This window comes from Oncorhynchus clarkii, chromosome 20 (genome assembly GCF_045791955.1).
Source record: "Oncorhynchus clarkii lewisi isolate Uvic-CL-2024 chromosome 20, UVic_Ocla_1.0, whole genome shotgun sequence".
NCBI lineage: Eukaryota > Metazoa > Chordata > Actinopteri > Salmoniformes > Salmonidae > Oncorhynchus > Oncorhynchus clarkii.
This window is the reverse complement of record NC_092166.1, coordinates 16820037-16847830: the sequence shown is the minus strand read 5'-3', so window position 1 is coordinate 16847830 and position 27794 is coordinate 16820037. Positions and strand designations below refer to the sequence as shown.

At 43.3% G+C, this 27794-nt stretch overlaps 1 protein-coding gene across 3 annotated transcripts in view; it reads right to left on the bottom strand.

The window, feature by feature from the left end:
• The window catches only part of LOC139377307 (glypican-5-like), a 220497-nt gene that overhangs the window by 120605 nt on the left and 72098 nt on the right, over positions 1–27794 (bottom strand). For 2 of the 3 annotated variants that reach the window (XM_071120325.1, XM_071120327.1), the window contains exons 4-6: positions 10062–10231; positions 7436–7495; positions 3213–3335 (exon numbers count right to left, since the gene is read on the bottom strand). In XM_071120325.1, coding sequence (XP_070976426.1) covers positions 3213–3335; positions 7436–7495; positions 10062–10231 — 353 coding nt within the window. The remainder of the gene's footprint in view (positions 1–3212; positions 3336–7435; positions 7496–10061; positions 10232–27794) is intronic. The other variant, XM_071120326.1, reaches the window with a different exon arrangement.

Genomic DNA, 27794 nt, shown 5'->3' with positions numbered 1-27794 from the left:
TCCGTTAAAAGCGCAGAGAGCATCATGAAGAACAAGGAACACACCAGGCAGGTCCGAGATACTGCTGTGAAGAAGTTTAAAGCCGGATTTGGATACAAAAAGATTTCCCAAGCTTTAAACATCCCAAGGAGCACTGTGCAAGCGATAATATTGAAATGGAAGGAGTATCAGACCACTGCAAATCTACCAAGACCTGGCCGTCCCTCTAAACTTTCAGCTCATACAAGGAGAAGACTGATCAGAGATGCAGCCAAGAGGCCCATGATCACTCTGGATGAACTGCAGAGATCTACAGCTGAGGTGGGAGACTCTGTCCATAGGACAACAATCAGTCGTGTATTGCACAAATCTGGCCTTTATGGAAGAGTGGCAAGAAGAAAGCCATTTCTTAAAGATATCCATAAAAAGTGTTGTTTAAAGTTTGCCACAAGCCACCTGGGAGACACACCAAACATGTGGAAGAAGGTGCTCTGGTCAGATGAAACCAAAATGGAACTTTTTGGCAACAATGCAAAACGTTATGTTTGGCATAAAAGCAACACAGCTCATCACCCTGAACACACCATACCCACTGTCAAACATGGTGGTGGCAGCATCATGCTTTGGGCCTGCTTTTCTTCAGCAGGGACAGGGAAGATGGTTAAAATTGATGTGAAGATGGATGGAGCCAAATACAGGACCATTCTGGAAGAAAACCTGATGGAGTCTGCAAAAGACCTGAGACTGGGACGGAAATTTGTCTTCCAACAAGACAATGATCCAAAACATAAAGCAAAATCTACAATGGAATGGTTCAAAAATAAACATATCCAGGTGTTAGAATGGCCAAGTCAAAGTCCAGACCTGAATCCAATCGAGAATCTGTGGAAAGAACTGAAAACTGCTGTTCACAAATGCTTTCCATCCAACCTCACTGAGCTCGAGCTGTTTTGCAAGGAGGAATGGGAAAAAATGTCAGTCTCTCGATGTGCAAAACTGATAGAGACATACCCCAAGCGACTTACAGCTGTAATCGCAGCAAAAGGTGGCGCTACAAAGTATTAACTTAAGGGGGCTGAATAATTTTGCACGCCCAATTTTTCAGTTTTTGATTTGTTAAAAAAGTTTAAAATATACAATAAATGTCATTCCACTTCATGATTGTGTCCCACTTGTTGTTGATTCTTCACAAAAAAATACAGTTTTATATCTTTATGTTTGAAGCCTGAAATGTGGCAAAAGGTCGCAAAGTTCAAGGGGGCCGAATACTTTCGCAAGGCACTGTATGTGAACCTCAATGTAACATAAAGCATAATCCAGGGTGATGAACGATGGCCAGAATATCTGACAAACAATTACTTACAATTACTTTAACAATTACTTACAATTACTTTAACAATTACTTACAATTACTTTAACAATTACTTTAACAATTACTCTGTTGGGAATTGAAGATTTCTCTCCATCTTTTATTTCTTTCTTCACTCCTCTAACAGTCAAACTAAACAATGTCCTGCCAAGATTTGGGGTAGCTATGGTAACTGGAGCCAGGCAGGGGCCACCGCAGGCCCCAGTGTTGTCATAATTGCTGAGGGAAGAGAGCATTCTAGAAGCGCTTATGAAGCCCTTCCAGAGAGGGAATAAGTTACAGATCAGAATTACTCTGTGACCTGCCTAAACTCTGTGCTTCCTGAACACACACACACATATAAACACACACACAGACCCACACATGCGCACACACACACAGACGCACACAAACACACACACACATTATGACTAGGTGATGAGTGGATCCCACACAGCCACATACAGTGAGGAGGATCCAGAGCCACGCCCCAAATCAGCACCATAAAAAAACAAGCCAGTGCTATCCTTCATCCAACGGGGAACGAAGGTTCTTATGACTTCCGCATTGCCTCGCTTATTAACAACAGCTTCATAAAACCACACACAGGCTTATTACACCAACACACACACACACTCTCTCTCTCACACACACACACACACTCTCTCTCACACACACACTCACCCACTCTCTCTCACACACACACTCACACACAAACTCACACTCTCACACACACATAAACACACAATCTCACACACACACACACACACAATCTCACACACACACACACTCACTCACTCTCTCTCTCTCACACACACACACACACACACACACACACACACACACACACACACACACACACACACACACACACACACACACACACACACACACACACACACACACACTCTCTCTCACACACACACACTCACTCTCTCTCACACACACACTCTCACACACACAAACTCACACTCTCACACACACATAAACACACAAACTCTCTCTCACACACACACACACACACACACACACACACACACACACACACACACACACACACACACACACACACACACACACACACACATACTCACTCTCTTCTAGTAGACCTAGTAGATAAGTAGGACAGAGAATATCAGCTTCTAAAGCCATGGAGTAGCAACCCAGCAAAACTGTAAGTGGTCATCCCTTTTTCACTTCCTCTCTCTACCTCATCCCCTCATCCCTTCCACTCCCTTCTCTATATCATGATTTCCACCGAAGTCGCTTCCTCTCCTTGTTCGGGCGGCGTTCGGCAGTCGGCGTCACCGGACTTCTAGCCATCGTCAATCCATTTTTCATTTTCCATTTGCTTTGTCTTGTTTTCCTACACACCTGGTTTTCATTTCCCTCATTAATTGTTGTGTATTTAACCCTCTGTTCCCCCCCATGTCTTTGTGTGGAATTGTTTGTTGTAAGTGCTTGTGCACATGTTTACTGGTGTGCTTCGAGTTTTGTACCTATGTTGGTTTTGATATTAAACTGCTCTGGCTATTACCTAGTTCTGCTCTCCTGCGTCTGACTTCCCTGCCACCAGTTACGCACCCCTTTCACTCTCCCTCATCCCCTCATCCCTTCCACTCCCTTCTCTCCCTCGTCCCCTCATCCCTTCCACTCCCTCATCCCCCCATCCCTTCCACTCCCTACTCTCCCTCATCCCCCCATCCCTTCTCTCCCTCATTCCCCAACGCTTCCCCTCCCTCAACCTGGTCTTACCCCTCCACCACGTTGACTCCAGCAAGTGCGGAGAGTCCTCCACCACCATCTCTTCCTCACACAGCATCATACCCTCCCTCTATTTTTCACCTCATCCCCCCATCCCTCTCGCCTTCTTCTCCAGTCTTACCTCTCCACCACGTCGTCTCCGCTCCAGCAGGTGAAGTCCTCCACCACCGTCTCTCCTTCACACAGCATCTCCGGCAGCACCGCGAAGAACAACTTGTAGCGCTGGACGTAACTCAGAAACTCCCTGGGATGGAGAGATGGAAAGAGAGGATGGAGAGAACAGGGAGGACGGAGGGCGACAGAATGGAGAGAGATGGAGACAAAGACGGGAGAGAGGAGGGAAAGAGGGGTGAGAGGTAGGCCCCAGACAGATAAACTGTAAAAGAAACATAGAAGCTGTGTTGATATTCAACACACCATAGTGTAACAGCTAAGGCTAACCTACAACCACACTGCCAACAGTACATCTGTGTGTCTGTCAGCTGGAGATGGTATAAGAACAGTGAAACACTTTGACTGTGTTCTAAATATAGAAACTAAACAGATCAAATGGTATGTAGTCATGCTACTCATTCACTAATAAAATGACAGGTGTATAACCCACAGGGAACGATATGAATTATATCCAGGCAGACACACATGTAAACACATCACTGATAACAATAAAGATGCTGTAGTGTTTAGTGACATCCTGGCCAAACATTAGGATCATTCTGATCTGGCACATGTTCTGCCACCCAACTCCAATAACAGGGGTCATGTGAGGTCATATGTTGAGATAGGACCCCATCAGTCTTGGCTGTCATGATGACATTATCAGAGCCCCCCGTTAGGGGTGGGCCGCGGGTGGGCAAATTATGAGGGACTTACGAGGGTTTAAATCATATGATTAATCACATGACACTCGCCAGACTGACGGACACACACACACACAAACACAGAAACACACACACATTTGTTGCGAGATATCATAGCCTGATCCAATTCTGATGATAACAACAGCTGTCATAGAGTGAGAAAGAAGGAGAGAGAGAGAGTGAAAGAGAAAGAGAGAGAGAGGGAGAGAGAGACCGACAAAGCGTTAGAGAAAGAGTTAGAAAAAGAGAGATAGAAAACATAGAGATAGATAGAAAACATAGAGACAGTGTCTCCTGACCCCTCCTGTCTCAGCCTCCAGTATTTATGCTGCAGTAGTGTGTGTCGGGGGGCTAGGGTCAGTCTGTTATATCTGGAGTACTTCCCCTGTCCTATCCGGTGTCCTGTGTGAATTTAAGTATGCTCTCTCTAATTCTCTCTTTCTCTCTTTCTTTCTCTCTCTCGGAGGACCTGAGCCCTAGAACCATGCCTCAGGACTACCTGACATGATGACTCCTTGCTGTCCCCAGTCCACCTGGCCGTGCTGCTGCTCCAGTTTCAACTGTTCTGCCTCTGATTATTATTATTTGACCATGCTGGTCATTTATGAACATTTGAACATCTTGGCCATGTTCTGTTATAATCTCCACCCAGCACAGCCAGAAGAGGACTGGCCACCCCACATAGCCTGGTTCCTCTCTAGGTTTCTTCCTAGGTTTTGGCCTTTCTAGGGAGTTTTTTCTAGCCACCGTGCTTCTACACCTGCATTGCTTGCTGTTTGGGGTTTTAGGCTGGGTTTCTGTACAGCACTTTGAGATATCAGCTGATGTATGAAGGGCTATATAAATAAATTTGATTTGATTTGATTTGATAGAACATAGAGATAGAAACAGAGAGATTGAGTTAGAAAGCAGAGACAGAGATAGAAAACATAGAGACAGAGATAGAAACAGAGATAGAGATAGAAATAGAAACAGAGATAGAGTTAGAAACAGAGAGAAAGAGATAGAAAGCGATATAGAGTTAGAAACCAGAGAGTTAGAATTAGAAACAGAGAGAGATAGAACACATAGAGATAGAGATAGACAGAGATAGAAACAGAGAGGTAGAAAACATAGAGATATAGTTTAAAAAACAGAGCTAAACACAGAGATATAGATAGAAACAGAGATATAGAGATAGAAAACAGAGAGTTAGAAAACAGAGAGTTAGAAAACAGAGAGTTAGAAAACAGAGAGTTAGAGACAGAAACAGAGATAGAAAACATAGAGATAGAGTTAGAAACAGAGAGATAGAAACAGAGAGATAGAAACAGAGATATAGACACAGAGAGATAGAGATAGAAACAGAGATATAGAGTTAGAAAACAGAGAGTTAGAAAACAGAGAGACAGAGTTAGAAACAGAGAGATAGAAACAGAGAGACAGAGTTAGAAAACAGAGAGTTAGAAAACAGAGAGATAGGGATAGAAACAGAGATATAGAGTTAGAAAACAGAGAGTTAGAAAACAGAGAGATAGAGATAGAAACAGAGATATAGAGTTAAAAAACAGAGTTAGAAAACAGAGAGATAGAGATAGAAACAGAGATATAGAGTTAGAAAACAGAGAGTTAGAAAACAGAGAGATAGAGATAGAAACAGAGATATAGAGTTAGAAAACAGAGAGTTAGAAAACAGAGAGATAGAGATAGAAACAGAGATATAGAGTTAGAAAACAGAGAGTTAGAAAACAGAGAGACAGAGTTAGAAACAGAGAGATAGAAACAGAGATATAGAGTTAGAAAACAGAGAGTTAGAAAACAGAGAGATAGAAACAGAGATAGAGATAGAAAACAGAGAGTTAGAAAACAGAGAGATAGAAACAGAGAGAGATAGAAAACAGAGAGATAGAAAACAGAGAGATAGAGATAGAAACAGAGATATAGATATATTGTATTGTTTATTTCACTTTATATATTCACTTTATATATTATCTACCTCACTTGCTTTGGCAATGTTAACACATGTTTCCCATGCCAATAAAGCCCTTGAATTGAATTGAATTGAATTGATAGAACCAGAGAGATAGAGTTAGAAAACAGAGAGTTAGAAAACAGAGAGATAGAAACAGAGATAGAGATAGAAAACAGAGAGATACAGAGTTAGAAAACAGAGATATAGACACAGAGAGATAGAGATAGAAACAGAGATAGAGTTAGAAAACAGAGAGTTAGAAAACAGAGAGATAGAAACAGAGGCAGAGTTAGAAAACAGAGAGTTAGAAAACAGAGAGTTAGAAAACAGAGTTAGAAAACATAGAGATAGAGTTAGAAACAGAGAGATAGAGTTAGAAAACAGAGAGATAGAGATAGAAACAGAGATATAGAGTTAGAAAACAGAGAGATAGAGATAGACACAGAGATAGAAAACATAGAGATAGAGTTAGAAACAGAGAGATAGAAACAGAGAGTTAGAAAACAGAGAGTTAGAAAACAGAGAGACAGAGTTAGAGTTAGAAACAGAGAAATAGAGATAGAAACAGAAAACAGAGAGATAGAAACAGAGAGATAGAGTTAGAAAACAGAGTGATCGAGATAGAAACAGAGCGATATAGATAGAAACAGAGAGAGTTAAAAAAAGACAGAGATAGAAACAGAGCGATAGAATTAGAAACAGAGAGATAGAGTTAGAAACAGAGCGATACAAACAGAGAAATAGAGTTAGACACAGAGAGGTAGAAACAGAGAGATAGAGTTAGAAACAGAGAGATACAAACAGAGAAATAGAGTTAGACACAGAGAGGTAGAAACAGAGAGATAGAGTTAGAAACAGAGAGATACAAACAGAGAAATAGAGTTAGACACAGAGAGGTAGAAACAGAGAGATTGTCACGCCCTGACTGTAGAGATCTTTTTATTCTCTATGTTTGGTTGGTCAGGGTGTGACTCGGGTGGGAAACTCTATGTTCTTTATTTCTATGTTTTGGCCAGGTATGGTTCTCAATCAGGGACAGCTGTCTATCGTTGTCTCTGATTGGGAATCATACTTAGGCAGCCTGTTTTGCCACCTTAGTTTTGTGGGATGTTGTTTTTGTACAGCTCTGTGTAGCCTACCGAACATTACGGTCCTTTTCCTTTTGTTGTTTTTAGGTGTTCATTTTTAATAAAGACTAAATGTACGACTACCACGCTGCACCTTGGTCCCATCATTTCAACGAGCGTAACAGAGATAGAGTTAGAAACAGAGAGATAGAAAACAGAGAGATAGAGATAGATTTAGACACAGTTAGACACAGAGATAGAGTTAGAAACAGAGAGATAGAAACAGAGATCTAGATTTAGAAAACAGAGAGATAGAGTTAGAAACAGAGGCAGACACACAGATACAAACAGAGTTCAGAGTACGACAGACGGACATAGATAGATAGATCGACAGACAGATGGTAATATGTGAGACTGAGAAGACAGAGACAGGTACTTGTCATTCTGCTGGTGGGTCCGTCATGCTTACCTAGAGATCTTTTTCAGACTTCTAGGTTTATCATTCCTGGAGTGTTTCAGGGTGAATGAACTGAGGATGGAAGAATGACGCAAGCAGGAGGGATGCAGGGAGAGAAAACAAGGGGAACAAAAGGAGGACAAAACAAGGAGGGAGGGAGGGAGAGGAAGAAATACTCGTGTTGAGTAATTAGTGCTTCGGTTTTGGTTCGATCATTTTTTTTAAACATGAAATGCGTTGTGTGGGTTGACTGCTGTAACAACACAGAATAAAACCATTTCTAAAAGTCCCATGATGGTAGTGACTGTCCATTACTGCTTATCCCTTATTAACCATCACTTATTCACAATACTTTACTTAGACCGCTGCTCCCGAGTGGCGCAGCAGTCTAAGGTACTGCATCTCAGTGCTAGAGGCGTCACTACAGACCCTGGTTTGATTCCAGACTGTATCACAACCGGCCGTGATTCGGAGTCCCATAAGCCAGTGCACAATTGTCCCAGCCTCGTCCGGGTTTGGCCGGGGTAGGCCGTCATTGTAAATAAGATAATAATTGTAAATAAGATAATAATTTGTTCTTAACTGACTTGCCTAGTTAATTAAAACAAAAATATATATATTTCAGTTGTTGTGTATATTACATTTGTTTATTTGATGACTTTATTATTTCATTCCAAGTCATCATCTCATCTCTACAGAGCTGCTACCTATACTGTCTGATAAAGTCACTATTTTACTAGTTCTTCAAAGTAAATAAGACATACTTTTATGACTGCTGAATGCCAATTATCAATCGTCATGTATTCTCAGGTAGAGATACTTCATGAAGCAACTGCTCTATCCCTCTCAATAGCACATTCTTCTGTCACTTCTCTCCCTCCATGTCTGCCCCACACTAATCTAACATAGCAGGCATTAAAAAAACAGACCAGACAAGTAGGATTATGGTCATTGTAGTTCATTACCACGTTTTCTGCCCTGTTGGAAACTACAACTACCTACTACATCGCACGGTTCGGGATTCATCTGATTTATCTCTAGAGAAACTGTGCAACGTGCGCATTGATCTCACAGAAGAAGAAAAAAAATTAAAAATAGAATTCACATAATTGAACTGACATCAGTCAATTAGGTGTTTAAAACCCCCCAAAATCACAGATATTTCAGTTAATCGTTCAGCACTAAGAAATAGTCAGTTGATGGGTCAAGGGTCAGTCATGCATATTCATAGGTCAGAGTGAGCCCCCCCACACACACCCGTCCCACACCTCACACACACCCCAAGGTGGGACACACAGCAGTTTGTCATCAACACAATCAACCCATGACACAGTGTTAAAACAATTGAAGTCATACAAGTGAGAAATGCACATCTGAGAAAACAATACAATTGTATATGTATATCACTCTTTTCTCATGTGTTTTTCTGTCTGGGAACAATAAAAAACATTTCATTGAATTCCCATCAGAAGTAACTATCCCATTGGATAAACACATGTATTACATTTGACTGGAAACACAAAATGAATTATGCAAATGTAATTTCCCCTTGTTATTCTACTCTATCATATTCAGTGTCTACTGGCCTTGTGCCTCTGCCCCAGTGTAAACTGCCATGTATGTGATGTGGCTGCTGCACACTGGACTTTGGGTAGGCTGGCAGAGGGGTGGTACTGTTGGCATAGAGCAAGGTGGCAGCGCCAGGGCAGGAGTGGCAGCTAAACTGACACCAGCACAGTGATTCATGGATCTGGGTCTATGTTCCAAGGTCGGAGGGGCAGCACGGGTGTGTGTATTCGACTTGGTGTACATGTCTGCATGCCTAAAATGTGACTGTGTGACTCTGTGTGCCTATGTGATGATAGAACTGAAGTGGGCAGCTGATCTGAGCTGGGGCTATGATAGTCTGGGTAAACAGGAAGCGGTCCGTCCGTATTAATCTCCCCCCCATTCCTGTGGGCATTGCCCTGCCAGCTCCTGTGGGCAGTGGGCACAGGGTGCCTCAGAGGACGAGGTGGAGGGGGAATCGGACACGGCCAAACACAACATCCCATCCAGGCTGTGTGAGAGGAGTGTGTGACACACTGTATGTCTGTATGTGTGTGTGTGGGTTTTACTTCCCAAAAAGTCTGCTGGAAATTCACAAAAACAAAGCTGTGTGTGTGTGTATGTGTGTGTGTGTGTGTGCGTGTGTGTGTGTGTGTGTGTGTGTGTGTGTGTGTGTGTGTGTGTGAGACAGGAACACTAACACTGTACTATGTACAATATTGGGGAATAGGGTGTCCTTTGACCAATGATTATCCCTGTCACATAATATATGTTCATTTACGTTTATTTGTGATGGTCATGTGATGGTCAGCTGTCACCAGGCCTGGATCAAATACGTATCTATTTCCTTTCAAATACATTAGATGTGCTTGATTGAGCGTGTACAGCAGAATGGATCAAATACAATAGTCTCAAAAGTGCAAGCTCCGCCAACACCCAAGGCTCACCACAGCTAAGGCTAATGTAAGGCTAAGGATAATGTAAGGCTAACCTAAGGATAATGTAAGATAAATTAAGCAGAAAAATTTGACATCTGACTTCTGATTTCACGTTTCTGCTTATCTAAAAATATTGTTTGTCCCAACCTTACCTCCTCAGGTGGGCAAGGTTTCCCATCAGCTGTTCCTGTGGGGGAATGGAGGGGATGATAGAGGGAGGGGCAGTTGATGATGTCACCGTGGGGGTCGTGAACTCTGGGGTAGGGTCAGGGTGGACACTGGTGGTGGGCTCCTTACCAGACAGACCACACACTTTATCTACCTGCAGGGAGAGAGAAACACACAGGATGATGACACATGGCATGATGTCTACAACACACAGGATAATGACACATGGCATGATGTCTACAACACACAGGATAATGACACATGGCCTGATGTCTACAACACACAGGATAATGACACATGGCATGATGTCTACAACACACAGGATAATGACACATGGTATGATGTCTACAACACACAGAATGATGACACATGGTATGATGTCTACAACACACAGGATAATGACACATGGCATGATGTCTACAACACACAGGATAATGACACATGGCATGATGTCTACAACACACAGGATAATGACACATGGCATGATGTCTACAACACACATGATAATGACACATGGCATGATGTCTACAACACACAGGATAATGACACATGGCATGATGTCTACAACACACAGGATAATGACACATGGCATGATGTCTACAACACACAGGATAATGACACATGGCATGATGTACAACACACAGGATAATGACACATGGTATGACAACACACAGGATAATGACACATGGCATGATGTCTACAACACACAGGATAATGACACATGGCATGATGTCTACAACACACAGGATGACAGCCTTAGAAGGTGGCAGGGTAGCCTAGTGGTTAGAGAGTTGGACTAGTAACCGGAAGGTTGCAAGTTCAAACCCCCGAGCTGACAAGAATTTGTTTTTAACTGACTTGCCTAGTTAAATAAAGGTTAAATAAAAACAGACTTAGAAGATGGAGAAAGAGAGATGGGGACACATGGAGAGAATGGGAAATGGATATTTGGGAAGGACGGGATGAGAGAGCTATTGCCAAGACTGATGTGTGCATGTGTCGGTCTTTTGAGTGTCATGTGATTAATGACATTAAAGCCCTGGTATCCCCTATGAGGAAACAGACAGGTCAGGCAACCCATCCCAATGCTGTCTCATTGGCTGAAAAGCCTGGTGTTATTAAGTGCTCCTCTTTTGGATAGTCCAGCGGTGAGCTGAAAGAAGCTTAATTATCACTGACTGGCTGTGTAGTGTCTTCGTCCGAAAGGCTCATTCAATCATTGTCATGACAGCCCAATGTCATTATTTAGACCTGAACTGAATGTGCTCACTGCTGCCTCTCATACGGTAAGCTCCAATATGAGTTAGATCTCATACTTCAACAGCATTATGACAAAGCCTGACCCCTGACCCCTGCTTGCTTATGTGAATACCTTGCCTCTTTGACACATAAAAAGACATTTGCTCTTTGAGCATAATATGTTTAATGAAGTCTCGAGTTTACTTTGACCTTTCTTTTGAAGTAGGCATTAGATGTGGGAACATCAAAGACAGCACTGCAGTATTTAAGCATAGCTTCACTCCCACAGAAGGGGACCTGTTTAGGTGAGCTAGTGAACACACACACACACACACACACCTATCTACCTCCCAAATACTGTGCGCCTAGGGGCACACTAAACAATGGAATACACAAAACATAAACATGGACTTTTTTCCATACCAAACAGAAAGGTGAAAGGAGTATATATTCAGGGGTTGAGAAAGGGTGATGGAGGGGTGAGTAACCACCAGAGCAGTAGAAAAATGCGTGACAATTACAAAACCGCAGGTCGTCATGTGCCAATGGGGCGGCCTATAAATATGGTAAGCCTCTGGGGCTAGAAGGATGTGTGTGTGTGTGTGTGTGTGTGTGTTAGGAGGATCAGTCATCACGTGCCTTATAAAGGCATTTTAAATGGAGGTTTCCTCATAACAGAAGGGCTATTCCCGACTCAGCACCCTGGGCCCTGCAACCTTCTACTAGAGACCTGCTGAATGAAACAGTCCATGTCCTGAAGGTGGAGTCACTGAGAGGCTGAGTTAGATATTCTACAGATGCTATAGTTGGTTAGCCTATAGGGAGAACCGTGCCTCTGTACTGCCACACTGCCTACCTCTCTGCAACTCTTCTCTCTCTTTGTCTGTCCCCTTTCTCTCTCTCCATCTCTGTTTCTCTGCATCTCTCTCTCTCTCAGCCTCCGTTTCTATACAGTATATCACAAAAGTGAGTACACCGCTCACATTTTTGTAAATATTTGAGTATATCTTTGCATGTGACAACACTGAAGAAATGACACTTTGCTACAATGTAAAGTAGTGTGTACAGCTTGTAAAACAGTGTACATTTTCTGTCCCCTCAAAATAACTCAACACACAGCCATTAATGTCTAAACCGCTGGCAACAAAAGTGAGCACACCCCTAAGTGAACATGTCCAAAATGGGCCCACGGTGTCAATATTTTCCAGCACTGCCTTAACCCTCTTGGGCATGGAGTTCACCAGAGCTTCACAGGTTGCCACTGGAGTCCTCTTCCACTCCTCCATGACGACATCGCAGAGCTGGTGGATGTTAGAGACCTTGCACTCCACCTTCCGTTTGAGGATGCCCCACAGATGCTCAATAGGGTTTAGGTCTGGAGACATGCTTGGCCAGTCCATCACCTTTACCCTCAGCTTCTTTAGCAAGGCAGTGGTCGTCTTGGAGGTGTGTTTGGGGTCGTTATCATGTTGGAATACTGCCCTGCGGTCCAGTCTCCGAAGGGAGGGGGATCATACTCTGTTTCAGTATGTCACAGTACATGTTGGCATTCATGGTTCCCTCAATGAACTGTAGCTCCCCAGTGCCAGCAGCACTCATGCAGCCCAGACCATGACACTCCCACCACCATGCTTGACTGTAGGCAAGACACACTTGTCTTTATACTCCTCACCTGGTTGCCGCCACACACGCTTGACACCATCTGAACCAAATAAGTTTATCTTGGTCTCATCAGACCACAGGACATGGTTCCAGTAATCCATGTCCTTAGTCTGCTTGTCTTCAGCAAACAGTTTGCGGGTTTTCTTGTGCATCATCTTTAGAAGAGGCTTCCTTCTGGGACGACAGCCATGCAGACCAATTTGATGCAGTGTACGGCGTATGGTCTGAGCACTGACAGGCTGACCCCCCACCCCTTCAACCTCTGCAGCAATGCTGGCAGCACTCATACGTCTATTTCCCAAAGACAACTTCTGGATATGACGCTGAGCACATGCACTCAACTTCTTTGGTCGACCATGGCGAGGCCTGTTCTGAGTGTAACCTGTCCAGTTAAACCACTGCATGGTCTTGGCCACCGTGCTGCAGCTCAGTTTCAGGGTCTTGGCAATCTTCTTATAGCCCGGGCCATCTTTATGTAGAGCAACAATTATTTTTTTCAGATCCTCAGAGAGTTGCCATGAGGTGCCATGTTGAACTTCCAGTGACCAGTCAGTATGAGGGAGTGTGAGAGCGATGACACCAAATTTAACACACCTGCTCCCCATTCACACCTGAGACCTTGTAACACTAACGAGTCACATGACACCGGGGAGGGAAAATGGCTATTTGGGCCCAATTTGGACATTTTCACTTAGGGGTGTACTCTTGTTGCCAGCGGTTTAGACATGAATGGCTGTGTGTTGAGTTATTTTGAGGGGACAGCAAATTTAAACTGTTATACAAGCTGTACACTCACTACTTTACATTGTAGCAAAGTGTCATTTCTTCAGTGTTGTCACATGAAAAGATATACTCAAATATTTACAAAAATGTGAGGGGTGTACTCACTTTTGTGATATACTGTATTTCTCTCATCTCTTTTTTTCTCTCTCTCTCACACACACACACACACACACACACACACACACACACACACACACACACACACACACACACACACACACACACACAGGAGCAGCTGTGGAGCAGGAGAGGGAGGCAGACTTGGGCCACTGGGGAGATGGTTGTGTTATTGTATTACCTATAGACCAGTTTAGGTTGTTTTCCCTATAGACCAGTTTGGGTTGTATTACCTATAGACCAGTTTGGGTTGTTTTACCTATAGACCAGTTTGGGTTGTATTACCTATAGACCAGTTTGGGTTGTATTACCTATAGACCAGTTTGGGTTGTATTACCTATAGACCAGTTTGGGTTGTATTACCTATAGACCAGTTTGGGTTGTATTACCTATAGACCAGTTTGGGTTGTATTACCTATAGACCAGTTTGGGTTGTATTACCTATAGACCAGTTTGGGTTGTTTTACCTATAGACCAGTTTAGGTTGTATTACCTATAGACCAGTTTGGGTTGTATTACCTATAGACCAGTTTGGGTTGTATTACCTATAGACCAGTTTGGGTTGTTTTACCTATAGACCAGTTTAGGTTGTTTTACCTATAGACCAGTTTAGGTTGTTTTACCTATAGACCAGTTTGGGTTGTATTCAGACAACACAGGGCCCTGCTGGACCTTACCCAGACAACACACACTCCCGTTGGGCCTTACCCAGACAACACACACTCCCGTTGGGCCTTACCCAGACAACACACACTCCCGTTGGGCCTTACCCAGACAACACACACTCCCGTTGGGCCTTACCCAGACAACACACACTCCTGCTGGGCCTTACCCAGACAACACACACTCCCGTTGGGCCTTACCCAGACAACACACTCCTGTTGGGCCTTACCCAGACAACACACACTCCCGTTGGGCCTTACCCAGACAACACACACTCCCGTTGGGCCTTACCCAGACAACACACACTCCCGTTGGGCCTTACCCAGACAACACACACTCCTGTTGGGCCTCACCCAGACAGTACAGGGACCGGTTGGACCTTACCCAGACAGTACAGGGACCGGTTGGACCTTACCCAGACAACACTCCTGTTGGGCTGGATGTGGGGGCAGTGTGTGTGTAGGGTGGGCCTGCATGTAAGACTGGGAAGGTGTGTGGAGGGGTAGGGCAGCATTCTTAATAACCACAGCTATTACAGGACTGCATCTCCCCGACGGCCACACACACACACACACACACACACACGAACACAAACAATTGGATGTTTCAGACACACACATACGCACCCAAGCGCATCCACATGCACGCACACGTACAAACACACAATATTGAGCTAAATGGTCCAGTCCAACAGCAATAGGGGACAGTGGGGTAAGTTGAGACAAATAGCTAGGAAGAAATCGTGCGTGTGTGTGTGTGTGTGTGCGTGTGCATCTGTGTTTGACCACCTGTTTGTTATATCTTTAAAATCTCAGCTACTCCATTACAGACATTCCTCTAGTGATTGCCTGGAGAACGATGGTATAGGATGCCATGGTCTGATACACTTTGCTGTTCGGCAAATTGGGAAAACAAAGACAAACATTCTCTATACATTAGAGAAGGCCGATGAAATTGGATTTCTCCTGCCTGAGGCAAGAATATGTGTGTGTTATTCTAAATGATGTGTTTGCATATGCTTCTGTACGTGTGCGTTAGCATTTGTAAGCCTGCCTGCATGTGTGTATGCATCTTTGCTGCATGTGTGTGACTGTTTGCGTGAACGTATCTATGTCTCTAATCCCCTACACATGTGTCTATGTATCGTCCCCATCTCATATGTCTCTGTGTATATCCCTGGTCTACCCCAAGGCCAGAGAGTGGAGAGGAAAGGAGCAGAGGGCGAGGGAATGAGCCAGAGGGTGTCCGACCCACCCCAGCCCATCCAGGCTCTAGGGAAGTATTGTCTTACAGATAGCAGTGTTGGTCCCAGGCTGTCTTCTAGGGTTGTTTATCTAGGGATCAGCCAGGAAACACCAGGGGAACTTTCTCAGGCCCCCTGTCGCATTGCATTCTGGGTAGGGGTGGTAAGGTGGATGGGGGTTGTCCAGCATGTTTGGCCCCTTATTGTCCACTGATGGTTTCAATTCTGGACAGTCTTTAACTAACACCTTTTTCATAGCTCAGTCAGTAGAGCGGATGACTATAGGTGTAGTAACAGAGGCCTTTAGGTCACTGGTTCAAAACCAGAAAAGTTTGTCCTCACGACAGGTATCACAGCCAGACATTTTGGTCAAGAGGAACATCTTTCAGCGGCACCTCTGAGCCTCAAAGAGGATATATTTTTCTGCATCCAGAATCATGTGGATCATATGCAGCCCCCTCTCAACACTAATAGCACTTAGGTGGGGAGTGGGGGTTGTTCTCTGACCAGTTAGGCCCTCTGAATTCTGGACAAAGAAGCTACTCAGCTCACAAAGCGCTAAAATAGAGGACATGCAAACCTGATGACTCTAAGCACACAGTTACTACAAATAAATACATCCTCGATAGCTCAGTTAGAGTGTAGGACTGAAGGTGAAATAGCAGAGCTCCTTAGGTTGCTGGTTTGAATCTTACTCGGAGGAGCCAGTCATTTCGGAATTGGACACACAGGAACATAGGCCTTTTGTCAGTGGGATATGCTAAATTCCTGTATACTCTCTCCTCCGTCCTCGCTCGGCTCCTTTTGAAAAAGGTCAAAGGTAATCGAGGAGAGGCGGCGAGGAGAGCGAACGTGGACAAAAATGCGCATTGTATGAAATGAGACTCCTTCTCCACTCATGTGTCATAAGACAAGTTATTTTGACAGGGTGGATCCTAAAAAAGGGTGATAAAAACAATTTAAGTTAGTTGTGCAAGACATTTTATAGATAAAAAGATAATTAGCATATTGTTTATTTTTTACCTGTGCATGCTTTCCTCCTCTGACAAAACAAAAGTTGATTCAAAGGGGGTGTGGCAGACTTCAAAACTCTTCTGTGAAGGACTAGGCTACACACGACTGACTATCATTGATGAAAGGTGGATATTGAGAGGGGGAGGACACTCTTCTGTTCGCCCACTAACGAATTGACATCTCCTCGAGTCACGGAGGAGAGAATGTGGAGGATGGAATTTCGCCCAAATGAGAAAAGGCCTGAGTCTGTCAGAACTACCCCTGAGCCTGAAGAGGACAAGGAGGATATATTTTCCTGGATCCAATGATTAGTTTTTTGGATAATGTGTAGTTTTGATTGGGCCTGAAAATACAAGATTTCAACCGACCATAGCCCACGAATGTTAAGTCCTGTTGGGGGGAGAAGACCCGTTGGGTACCGGACGAAAATCTAAACTACAGCCTCCTTTCAACCTAATCACACTACATTCAGGGAAGGGGTGATGTATGGGGGGGGGGGGGGTTGACCCCTTATTGTCTCCTGACAATTGTTCCCAGTTCACACATATCATTGTTCACTATTGATTCTTTCTGTTGACTGCCTCACAATCACCCCTTCGACAGCTCAGTTGATAGTGCAGAGGTCTGTAGGTATAAAAGCAGAGGTTTTTAAGTTGCTGGTTCAAATCTGGCTCGAAGGAGACACCTTTTCCTGGATCCATTGTCTCATTTGTTTGAATTATATGTAAAGTTTTGAACGGGCCTGAAAATTCTAGCAAGACCACACCAGAGCCCGACCATTAAAGGGGAAGTACAGTGTTTTACAACTTGATGTTAGATGGTTCCTCATCCTGAAAGAAGTCTATGGAACAGACTGTAACCCATGGTTCAGTTTTGGGAGGGACAGGGATGTTGTCTGGTCAGTTCGGCCCTGTTGTCCAGTACTGATTGTTTCACATTTCAGGTTTTACTTGTCACATGCACAAGTACAATGAAATGCTTAATTTGCAAGTCATACCCAACAGTGCAGTATTCTAATTTCAGTATAATGACAATCATGGACGACAACGGAAAACCAGCCACATCGAGGACACCGACGTCTTGCTTCCGGGCAAGCTAAACATGTTCTTTGCCTGCTTTGAGGATAACATAGTGCTCGCCTTCTCCGTGGCCGACGTGAGTAAGACATTTAAGACATTAAGAGTTAACCCTCGCAAGGCTGCTGGCCCAGACGGCCTCCCTAGCCGCGTCCTCAGAGCATGCACAGACCAGCTGGCTGGAGTGTTTACGGACATATTCAATCTCTCCCTATCCCAGTCTGCTGTGCCCACATGGTTCAAGATGGCCACCATTGTTCCTGTACCCAAGAATGCAAAGGTAACTGAACTAAATGACTATCACCCCGTAGCACTCACTTATGTCATCATGAAGTGCTTTGAGAGACTAGTCAAGGATCATATCACCTCCACCACCTCTACCTGTTACCCTACCTGTTACCCTAGACACACTTAAATTTGCTTACCACCATAATAGGCCCACAGACGATGCAATTGCCATCACACTGCAATTCCCATCTGGACAAGAGGAATACCTATGCAAGAATGCTGTTCATTGACTACAGCTCAGCATTCAACACCATAGTACCCTCCAAGCTCATCATCAAGATGGAAGCCCTGGGTCTGAACTGACCCTGTGCAATTGGGTCCTAGACTTCCTGACACCTCCACTTCGCTGATCCTCAACACTGGGGCCCCACAAGGGTGCATGCTCAGCCCCCTTCTGTACTCCCTGTTCATCCACGACTGCGTGGCCAAGCACGCCTCCAACTCAATCATCAAGTTTGCAGACGACACAACAGTAGTAGGCTTGATTACCAACAACGACAAGCCAGCCTACAGGGAGGAGGTGAGGGCTCTGGGAGAGTGGTGCCTGGAAAACAACATCTCACTCAACATCAACAAAACAAGGGGATGATCGTGGACTTCAGGAAACAGCAGAGGGAGCACCCCCCTATCCACATCGATGGGACAGCAGAGGAGAAGGTGGAAAGTCTTAAGTTCCTCGGCATACAGGGTGGTGCGGTCCGCACAACACATCACTGGGGGCAAACTACCTGCCCTCCAGGACACCTACAGCACTCGATGTCACAGGAAGGTCAAAAAGACAACAACCACCCGAGTCACTGCCTGTTCACCCCGTCATCATCCAGAAAGCGAGGTCAGTACAGGTACATCAAAGCGGGGACCGAGAGACTGAAAAACAGCTTCTATCTCAAGGTCATCAGACTGTTAAATAACCATCACTAGCAAAGAGAGGCTGCTGCCTATATACTCAGACTTGAAATCATTGGCCACTTCAATAAATGGAACACTAGTCACTTTAAAAATGTCACTTTAATGCAGCCTGCAGCCCCCCGCACCTCTCTGATTCAGAGGGGTTGGGTTAAATGTGGAAGACACATTTCAGTTGAATACATTCAGTTGGACTGAATAGGTATCAATCTTTCCTTTCCCTAGATTTGTGTGTATTGGGTATATGCTGTGAAATTGTTAGATATTACTGGTTAGATAATGCTACACTGTCGGAACTAGAAGCACAAGCATTTCGCTACACCCGCAATAACATCTGCTAAACACGTGTATGTGAACAATACGATTTGATTTGATTGGCCCCTTATTTTCCACTCACAGCTCGAAGAAAATATTGCTGACTGCACACAATATCATCACTTTGACTGTAGGTTGAATAACAGAGATACTTAAGTTGCTGGTTCAAATCCTGCTCGAAGTAGGGAACCTTTTCCACTTGGTTTTGGACTCCAGCCAATCACTGTAGAGTACCCTGTCAACCCCAAACGCACTGCTCTCGGACCAGCTTGGCCCCTCTGCTGTCTACAACCGAGTTTCATTCTGGACAAAGATAACACTCATGGGTGTAGAAACAGAGATCCTCAGGTTGCTGGATCAAATCTGGCTTCTCAAGCTTTTCAGAGATGTTTTCAAGGCCTCATGGTCGGAATCGCAGCCATTCACTTTTGATTTGGACCCATGAACATACTCTTTCACGTACGCCACTGAGCTTCTAGGCCTACATTATCAGTGGACTTTGTTTCTCACCTGCAGCCCTTCGCTAGGACTGTACAAGTGTAGGGGTTGCCGTTCTAATCTGGCCTCTAGAAGGGGACATGTTCAAGCATCCAATGGCTAAGTTGGGTGAATCATTTGATGCTTGAAATACCAGAGTCAGTGAGTTGATTTGGTCACATTGGCTAAATGACCTTTTTAACAATAGTCTCTCAGGCACAGAAAAACAAAACACACTGGAACAATGACTAATATACATGCCAAATAACTGTGGTATACTCAATTCACAATTCGTCATAGCTACATTAAAGAATATTCTGCAGGAACTCCTACCGTCTTTCTATAAGCATCTCTCCACTGTGCTTTCATAGAGCAATAACACACAGACATATGGTGTGTGTGTGTCTCCATGCATTTCCCACCAGCCTCTCTAGGGGCCACAGGGAGAGAGCATTTAGGGCTACATCCATCTCACACACACACACACACACACACGTATTTTTAAGCACAAATATCATTTAAAAAAATGCAATACATTCCGGTAAGTGGCAACCATACAGCAACGGGTCATAACAGAGTTGACCAATCAAAGAGAAATGTATCCTCTTTATCTTCATTTAGCTGGGATTAAATCACAAAGAATTACAGCCTGTCTCTTGTGTCCAACAAATCTAAATGTATTTGTGAAAAAGAACAACTTGACATGGATAAGACTGAAGTGTCTAACATGTTGCTGGATAGAAGACAGTGGGGTGAGGAGAGGGGAGGGAAATAATTGAAAAAGATTGATGGGTCTGATATTCTCCCAACTCCCGATTTATTGGTGCGACGCACAAGACATGTTGGAAAAGGGAGGTACATTTAGGCCACACCCTGCGACCCCTAATGACCCCTCGGGATTCCTTCCTTGGCCCGTGGCCTGGATGTCTCCCCACACTTCCTATGAGACAGCTATAAGTTCTGTCTAAACCACTAACCTTGTCAGAGCAGGGCAGACTCTCTCTCACTCTCTCACTCTCTCACTCACTCTTGACTTCTCTGCCTCTCCTCTTCCTCCTCTCTTCTAATCAAATCAAATGTTATTAGTCATATGCGCTGAATAAAACAGGTGTAGACCTAACAGGGAAATGCTTACTTACAAGCCCTTAACCAACAATACAGTTTAAAAGATGCATACATGAATAAGAAAGACAAGTAACAAGTAGTTAAAGTTAGAGTTTGTTGCACTGAAAGTAAAGGGGCTGAATAATTTTGCACGCCCAATTTTTCAGTTTTTGATTTGTTAAAAAAGTTTGAAATATCCAATAAATGTCATTCCACTTCATGATTGTGTCCCACTTGTTGTTGATTCTTCACAAAAGAATACAGTTTTATATCTTTATGTTTGAAGCCTGAAATGTGGCAAAAGGTCGCAAAGTTCAAGGGGGCCGAATACTTTCGCAAGGCACTGTATATACAGGGGATATCGGTACAGAGTCAATGTGGAGACTATATACAGGGGTACCGGTACAGAGTCAATGTGCGGGGGCACCGGTTAGTCGGGCTAATTGAGGTAATATGTACATGTAGGTAGAGTTATTAAAGTGACTATGCATAGATGATAACAGAGAGTAGCAGAGGCGTAAAAGAGGGGGAGGGACAATGAAAATAGTCTGGGTGCCATTTGATTAGATGTTCAGGCGTCTATGGCTTTGGGGAATTGGCACAAATGACGGGGATTTGGGCCCGTTCCCGGGAAAGCAGTGTGTGGTTCACGTCGGGCTCGTCGGACTGGTTAAAGGGGAAAAAAAGCCTCTGCCGGTTCGTGGTGAGTAATCGCTGTTCTGATGTCCAGAAGTTATTTTTGATCATAAGAAACCATAGCAGCAACATTATATACAAAATAAGTAAAAAATTAAGTCACAAATAACGCTGTCTTTATCTGTCCTTGTCTTCCTTTCTTCCTCCTGCCGCTCTCTACTCCTGTCACTCTCTCTCCTATATACGTCCCTCTCTCTTTCCTCCAAGTTAAGTCAGTGCTAATTAAACAGAGAGAGACAGAGACACAACCAAAAAGAGACAGAGACAGACCGAGACTCTCATATATCACAGGGAACTGTCCTTCAGGCTCCAACTTGGTCGCAAGGTTAAGGAACACTGTTTTTCTTCACTCTAATCCTTGTTTACCATCATTAAATCACTCACATATGATTTAAATAAATAAATAAATTGCATTTAAAAAACAATTAAAAATACAGCTGTTCCTTTGGAGTTTGTTGACATGGAAAATCCTCCAATCCCATCGTTGTAAACACATTTGGAGAGTTAGGCATAAACCCTAAATGTGGCAGAGGATCGCAGAGGATAGGATGAACTTAATGACAGAGAGAGAGAGAGAGAGAGAGAGAGAGAGAGAGAGAGAGAGACAGTGGGAAAAGACCAGAAAGAGAGAGGTCAATTGAGTCCATCATGGCGCTGTGTGAGTGACCCAGAATCTGGAGGCAAACAAACACACAACCATAAAGAGGAAGTGAACAGTCACCCGTGCCCACCAATCAAATTTGAGTCACTGCTAATGCACCAAGTTCCATAGGCCTACTACATGATAATGTAGATTAAACAACATGATCCTCCTAAGGGTCATTTAGCTGGTCCCTTGTTGTGGACATTGTGTGTTGGCTAATTTCCTGCAATAAAAAAAGAAAAACATGACTTATTCCAGGTTAATATAATATTTAAGTGAGACTGAATAAGAAAATCAATGGGGGCCCCCTGGGAGTCCCCTGGGCACGTGCCCTGCGTGCACTGTCGGTAATTCAGTCATGATTACTACAAGTTTAGATAGCTGGCTAGACTAACTAAACTAATTTACCAATCTAAAATTGTTTAACTGACATGGGCTATTGAGTGACTGTGACATATAACAAGAGAAAAACTGCTGCAACCAAGTTTCAACCGAGTTCCTCCCCAAAATAAATATACTGTATATATATTTTTTTCTTTATAAAAAAATTGCAGAGGTCCGGACATCGGTGTAGCAATGGCCCTGATCCCAAGACTGTTCATCTGTGTCCTTTTCAATGCAAACAAAATTAAGCATAGTGGGCAGAACAAGTAAAGAGGTGGGCAGAACCAATCAGCCTATTGCGGACAGTCTGAGCACTGATGGAGGGATTGTGCATTCCTGGTGTAACTCGAGCAGTTGTTGTTGCCATTCTGTACCTATTCCGCAGGTGGGATGTTCGAATGTTCCGATCCTGTGCAGGTGTTGTTACATGTGGTCTGCCACTGCGAGGACGATCAGCTGTCTGCCGTGTGTCCCTGTAGCGCTGTCTTAGGCCTCTCACAGTACGGACATTGCAATTTATTGCCCTGGCCACATTTGTAATCTTCATGCCTCCTTGCAGCATGCCTAAGGCACGTTCAGGTAGATGAAAAGGGACCCTGGGCATCTTTCTTTTGGTGTTTTTCATAGTCAGTAGAAAGGCCTCTTTAGTGTCCTAAGTTTTCATAACTGTGACATTAATTGCCTACCGTCTGTAAACTTTTAGTGTCTTAACGTCTGTTCCACAGGTGCATGTTCATTAATTGTTTATGGTTAATTGAACAAGCATGGGAAACTGTTTAAACCCTTTACAATGAAGATCTGTAAAGTTATTTCGATTTTTGCGAATTACAGTGCCTTGCGAAAGTATTCGGCCCCCTTGAACTTTGCGACCTTTTGCCACATTTCAGGCTTCAAACATAAAGATATAAAACTGTATTTTTTTGTGAAGAATCAACAACAAGTGGGACACAATCATGAAGTGGAACGACATTTATTGGATATTTCAAACTTTTTTAACAAATCAAAAACTGAAAAATTGGGCGTGCAAAATTATTCAGCCCCTTTACTTTCAGTGCAGCAAACTCTCTCCAGAAGTTCAGTGAGGATCTCTGAATGATCCAATGTTGACCTAAATGACTAATGATGATAAATACAATCCACCTGTGTGTAATCAAGTCTCCGTATAAATGCACCTGCACTGTGATAGTCTCAGAGGTCCGTTAAAAGCGCAGAGAGCATCATGAAGAACAAGGAACACACCAGGCAGGTCCGAGATACTGTTGTGAAGAAGTTTAAAGCCGGATTTGGATACAAAAAGATTTCCCAAGCTTTAAACATCCCAAGGAGCACTGTGCAAGCGATAATATTGAAATGGAAGGAGTATCAGACCACTGCAAATCTACCAAGACCTGGCCGTCCCTCTAAACTTTCAGCTCATACAAGGAGAAGACTGATCAGAGATGCAGCCAAGAGGCCCATGATCACTCTGGATGAACTGCAGAGATCTACAGCTGAGGTGGGAGACTCTGTCCATAGGACAACAATCAGTCGTATATTGCACAAATCTGGCCTTTATGGAAGAGTGGCAAGAAGAAAGCCATTTCTTAAAGATATCCATAAAAAGTGTCGTTTAAAGTTTGCCACAAGCCACCTGGGAGACACACCAAACATGTGGAAGAAGGTGCTCTGGTCAGATGAAACCAAAATTGAACTTTTTGGCAACAATGCAAGACGTTATGTTTGGCGTAAAAGCAACACAGCTCATCACCCTGAACACACCATCCCCACTGTCAAACATGGTGGTGGCAGCATCATGGTTTGGGCCTGCTTTTCTTCAGCAGGGACAGGGAAGATGGTTAAAATTGATGGGAAGATGGATGGAGCCAAATACAGGACCATTCTGGAAGAAAACCTGATGGAGTCTGCAAAAGACCTGAGACTGGGATGGAGATTTGTCTTCCAATAAGACAATGATCCAAAACATAAAGCAAAATCTACAATGGAATGGTTCAAAAATAAACATATCCAGGTGTTAGAATGGCCAAGTCAAAGTCCAGACCTGAATCCAATCGAGAATCTGTGGAAAGAACTGAAAACTGCTGTTCACAAATGCTCTCCATCCAACCTCACTGAGCTCGAGCTGTTTTGCAAGGAGGAATGGGAAAAAATGTCAGTCTCTCGATGTGCAAAACTGATAGAGACATACCCCAAGCGACTTACAGCTGTAATCGCAGCAAAAGGTGGCGCTACAAAGTATTAACTTAAGGGGTCTGAATAATTTTGCACGCCCAATTTTTCAGTTTTTGATTTGTTAAAAAAGTTTGAAATATCCAATAAATGTCGTTCCACTTCATGATTGTGTCCCACTTGTTGTTGATTCTTCACAAAAAAAGACAGTTTTATATCTTTATGTTTGAAGCCTGAAATGTGGCAAAAGGTCGCAAAGTTCAAGGGGGCCGAATACTTTCGCAAGGCACTGTATCTTTGAAAAACAGGGTCCTGAAAAAGGGATGTTTCTTTTTTTGCTGACTTTATTTGTGCCTATGGAAATTTTCTGGGATACTTTATTTCAGCTCATGAAACATGGGACCAACACTCTACATGTTGCATTAATATTTTATTTGTGTGTGTGTGTGTGTATGTGTGTGTGTGTGTGTGTGTGTGTGTGTGTGTGTGTGTGTGTGTGTGTGTGTGTGTGTGTGTGTGTGTGTGGAGGGTAGGTGTTAAAGGGATACATGACACACACACGTCCTCATATCCCCAGTCTTAATAAGATCGGGAGCATGCTAAAACTTAATCCATCCTGATGACCCATACAACCGTCAATGGCTGCCTTTCAGCCTCACTCACTCACACGTCCTGTATTGTTACAGGGTGAGCCGCACATACCCTTTACTAGATTCATAAAACCTTATAAGCACCTTACCGGACTCCTACCAAGACTTACACTACCGTTCAAAAGTTTGGAGTCACTTAGAAATGTCCTTGTTTTTTGTCCATTAAAATAACATCAGATTGACCAGAAATACAGTGTAGACATTGTTAATATTGTAAATGACTATTGTAGCTGGAAACGGCTGATTTTGTATGGAATATCTACATAGACGTACAGAGGCCATTATCAGCAACCATCACTCCTGTGTTCCAATGGCACGTTGTGTTAGCTAATCCAAGTTTATCATTTTAAAAGGCTAATTGATCATTAGAAAACCGTTTTGCAATTATGTTAGGACAGCTGAAAACTGTTGCAATAAAACTGGCCTTCTTTAGACTAGTTGAGTATCTAGAGCATCAGCATTTGTGGGTTCGATTACAGGCTCAAAATGGGCAGAAACTTTCTTCTGAAACTCGTCAGTCTATTCTAGTTCTGAGAAATGAAGGCTATTCCATGCGAGAAATTGCCAAGGAACTGAAGATCTCGTACAATGCTGTGTACTACTCCCTTCATAGAACAGAGCAAACTGGCCCTAACCAGAATAGAAAGAGGTGTGGGAGGCCCCGGTGCACAACTGAGCAAGAAGACCAGTACATTAGAGTGTCTAGTTTGGGAAACAGACGACTCACAAGTCCTCAACTGGCAGCTTCATTAAATAATACCCGCAAAACACCAGTCTCAACGTCAAAAGTGAAGAGGCGACTCCGGGATGCTGGTCTTTTCTTTCAAAAACAAGGACATTTCTAAGTGACCCCAAACTTTTGAACGGTAGTGTATGCAAAACTTTTGGAATTGAAGCAAACGGAATGAAACTGGGAATGAACTACCTGAATCTGTGCAATTGAAACTCTATTTAGTTGCAAACTGTTTGGACTAATGATTACACCATTGTTCTTTCTCTTCGCTAATGATGCGAGTGTGTTCAGTCTTCGGCAGTGGTGTAAAATACTTAAGTAAAAATACTTGAAAGTACTACTTAAGTAGTTTTATGGGGTATCTGTACTATTTATATTTTTGACTACTTTTACTTTTACTTCACTACATTCCTAAACAAAATTGGGTACTTTTTACTCCCTGACACCCAAAAATACTTGTTAGAAGGACAGGAAAATGGTCTAATTCACACACTTATCAAGAGAACACTTATCATCCGAACACTTATCATCCGTACTGCCTCTGATCTGGCAAACTCACTAAGCACATGCTTCGTTTGTAAATTATATCTTAGTTTTGGAGTGTGCCCCTGGCTATCCGTAATTTTTTTTTTTTTTAAATAAAAAAAATAAAACGAGGCTGTCTGGTTTGCTAAATATAAGGAATTTTAAATTACTTTTACGTTTACTTTTGATTCATAAGTATATTTAAAAGAAAATACTTTTGGACTTTAAAGTACTTTTAAACTTTTAAAATACTTTTAGACTAGAAGTTAAATGAGAAGGAAATGTAAACTTTGCGAGGTGGAATTGAGATACAGTAATGGTAGTACAGGTGCAATCATCCATCTGAAATGAATGCACTGTGAGACCCAAACTGTTGCATTGTGAATTCACGTGGAATGTTATGAATGTTCTTATTGTTTAAATGTTAAGAATTTGTTTTCATTTGTCACATCTCTAGTGGGTGTGAGGTAACCTTGATGCTATAGCGTGCGGCAGCATACAATGCAGACTCTGTGTAGAGACTGAAGTTCACTGAGAGAGAGGGAGGGAGGGAGAGAGCCCTGGTGTGTGTGCCAACCACTAAATCGCTTGAGATAACATCCCAGTGTAAAACCACAGCAACACAATAATACCTACATAGCACATGAGTCGGCAGAAATCATATCTACTGGTACGTCTACAGTACAGTATGAATCAAGAAATAAATATGTGAGGGAAAATAAAACTAAGGGTAAACCTTACGGAAACCAAGAGTGAACCTTACGGAAACCGAGAGTGAACCTTACGGAAACCAAGAGTGAACCTTACGGAAACCAAGAGTGAACCTTACGGAAACCAAGAGTGAACCTTACGGAAACCAAGAGTGAACCTTACGGAAACCAAGAGTGAACCTTACGGAAACCAAGAGTGAACCTTACGGAAACCAAGAGTGAACCTTACGGAAACCCCTCGTCTTCCTTTTTGCTTTTCACTGCAAAATGTATAGAGGTGAATAGAGGAACACAATAAATGGAGTGATAGGGCTGATATTGAT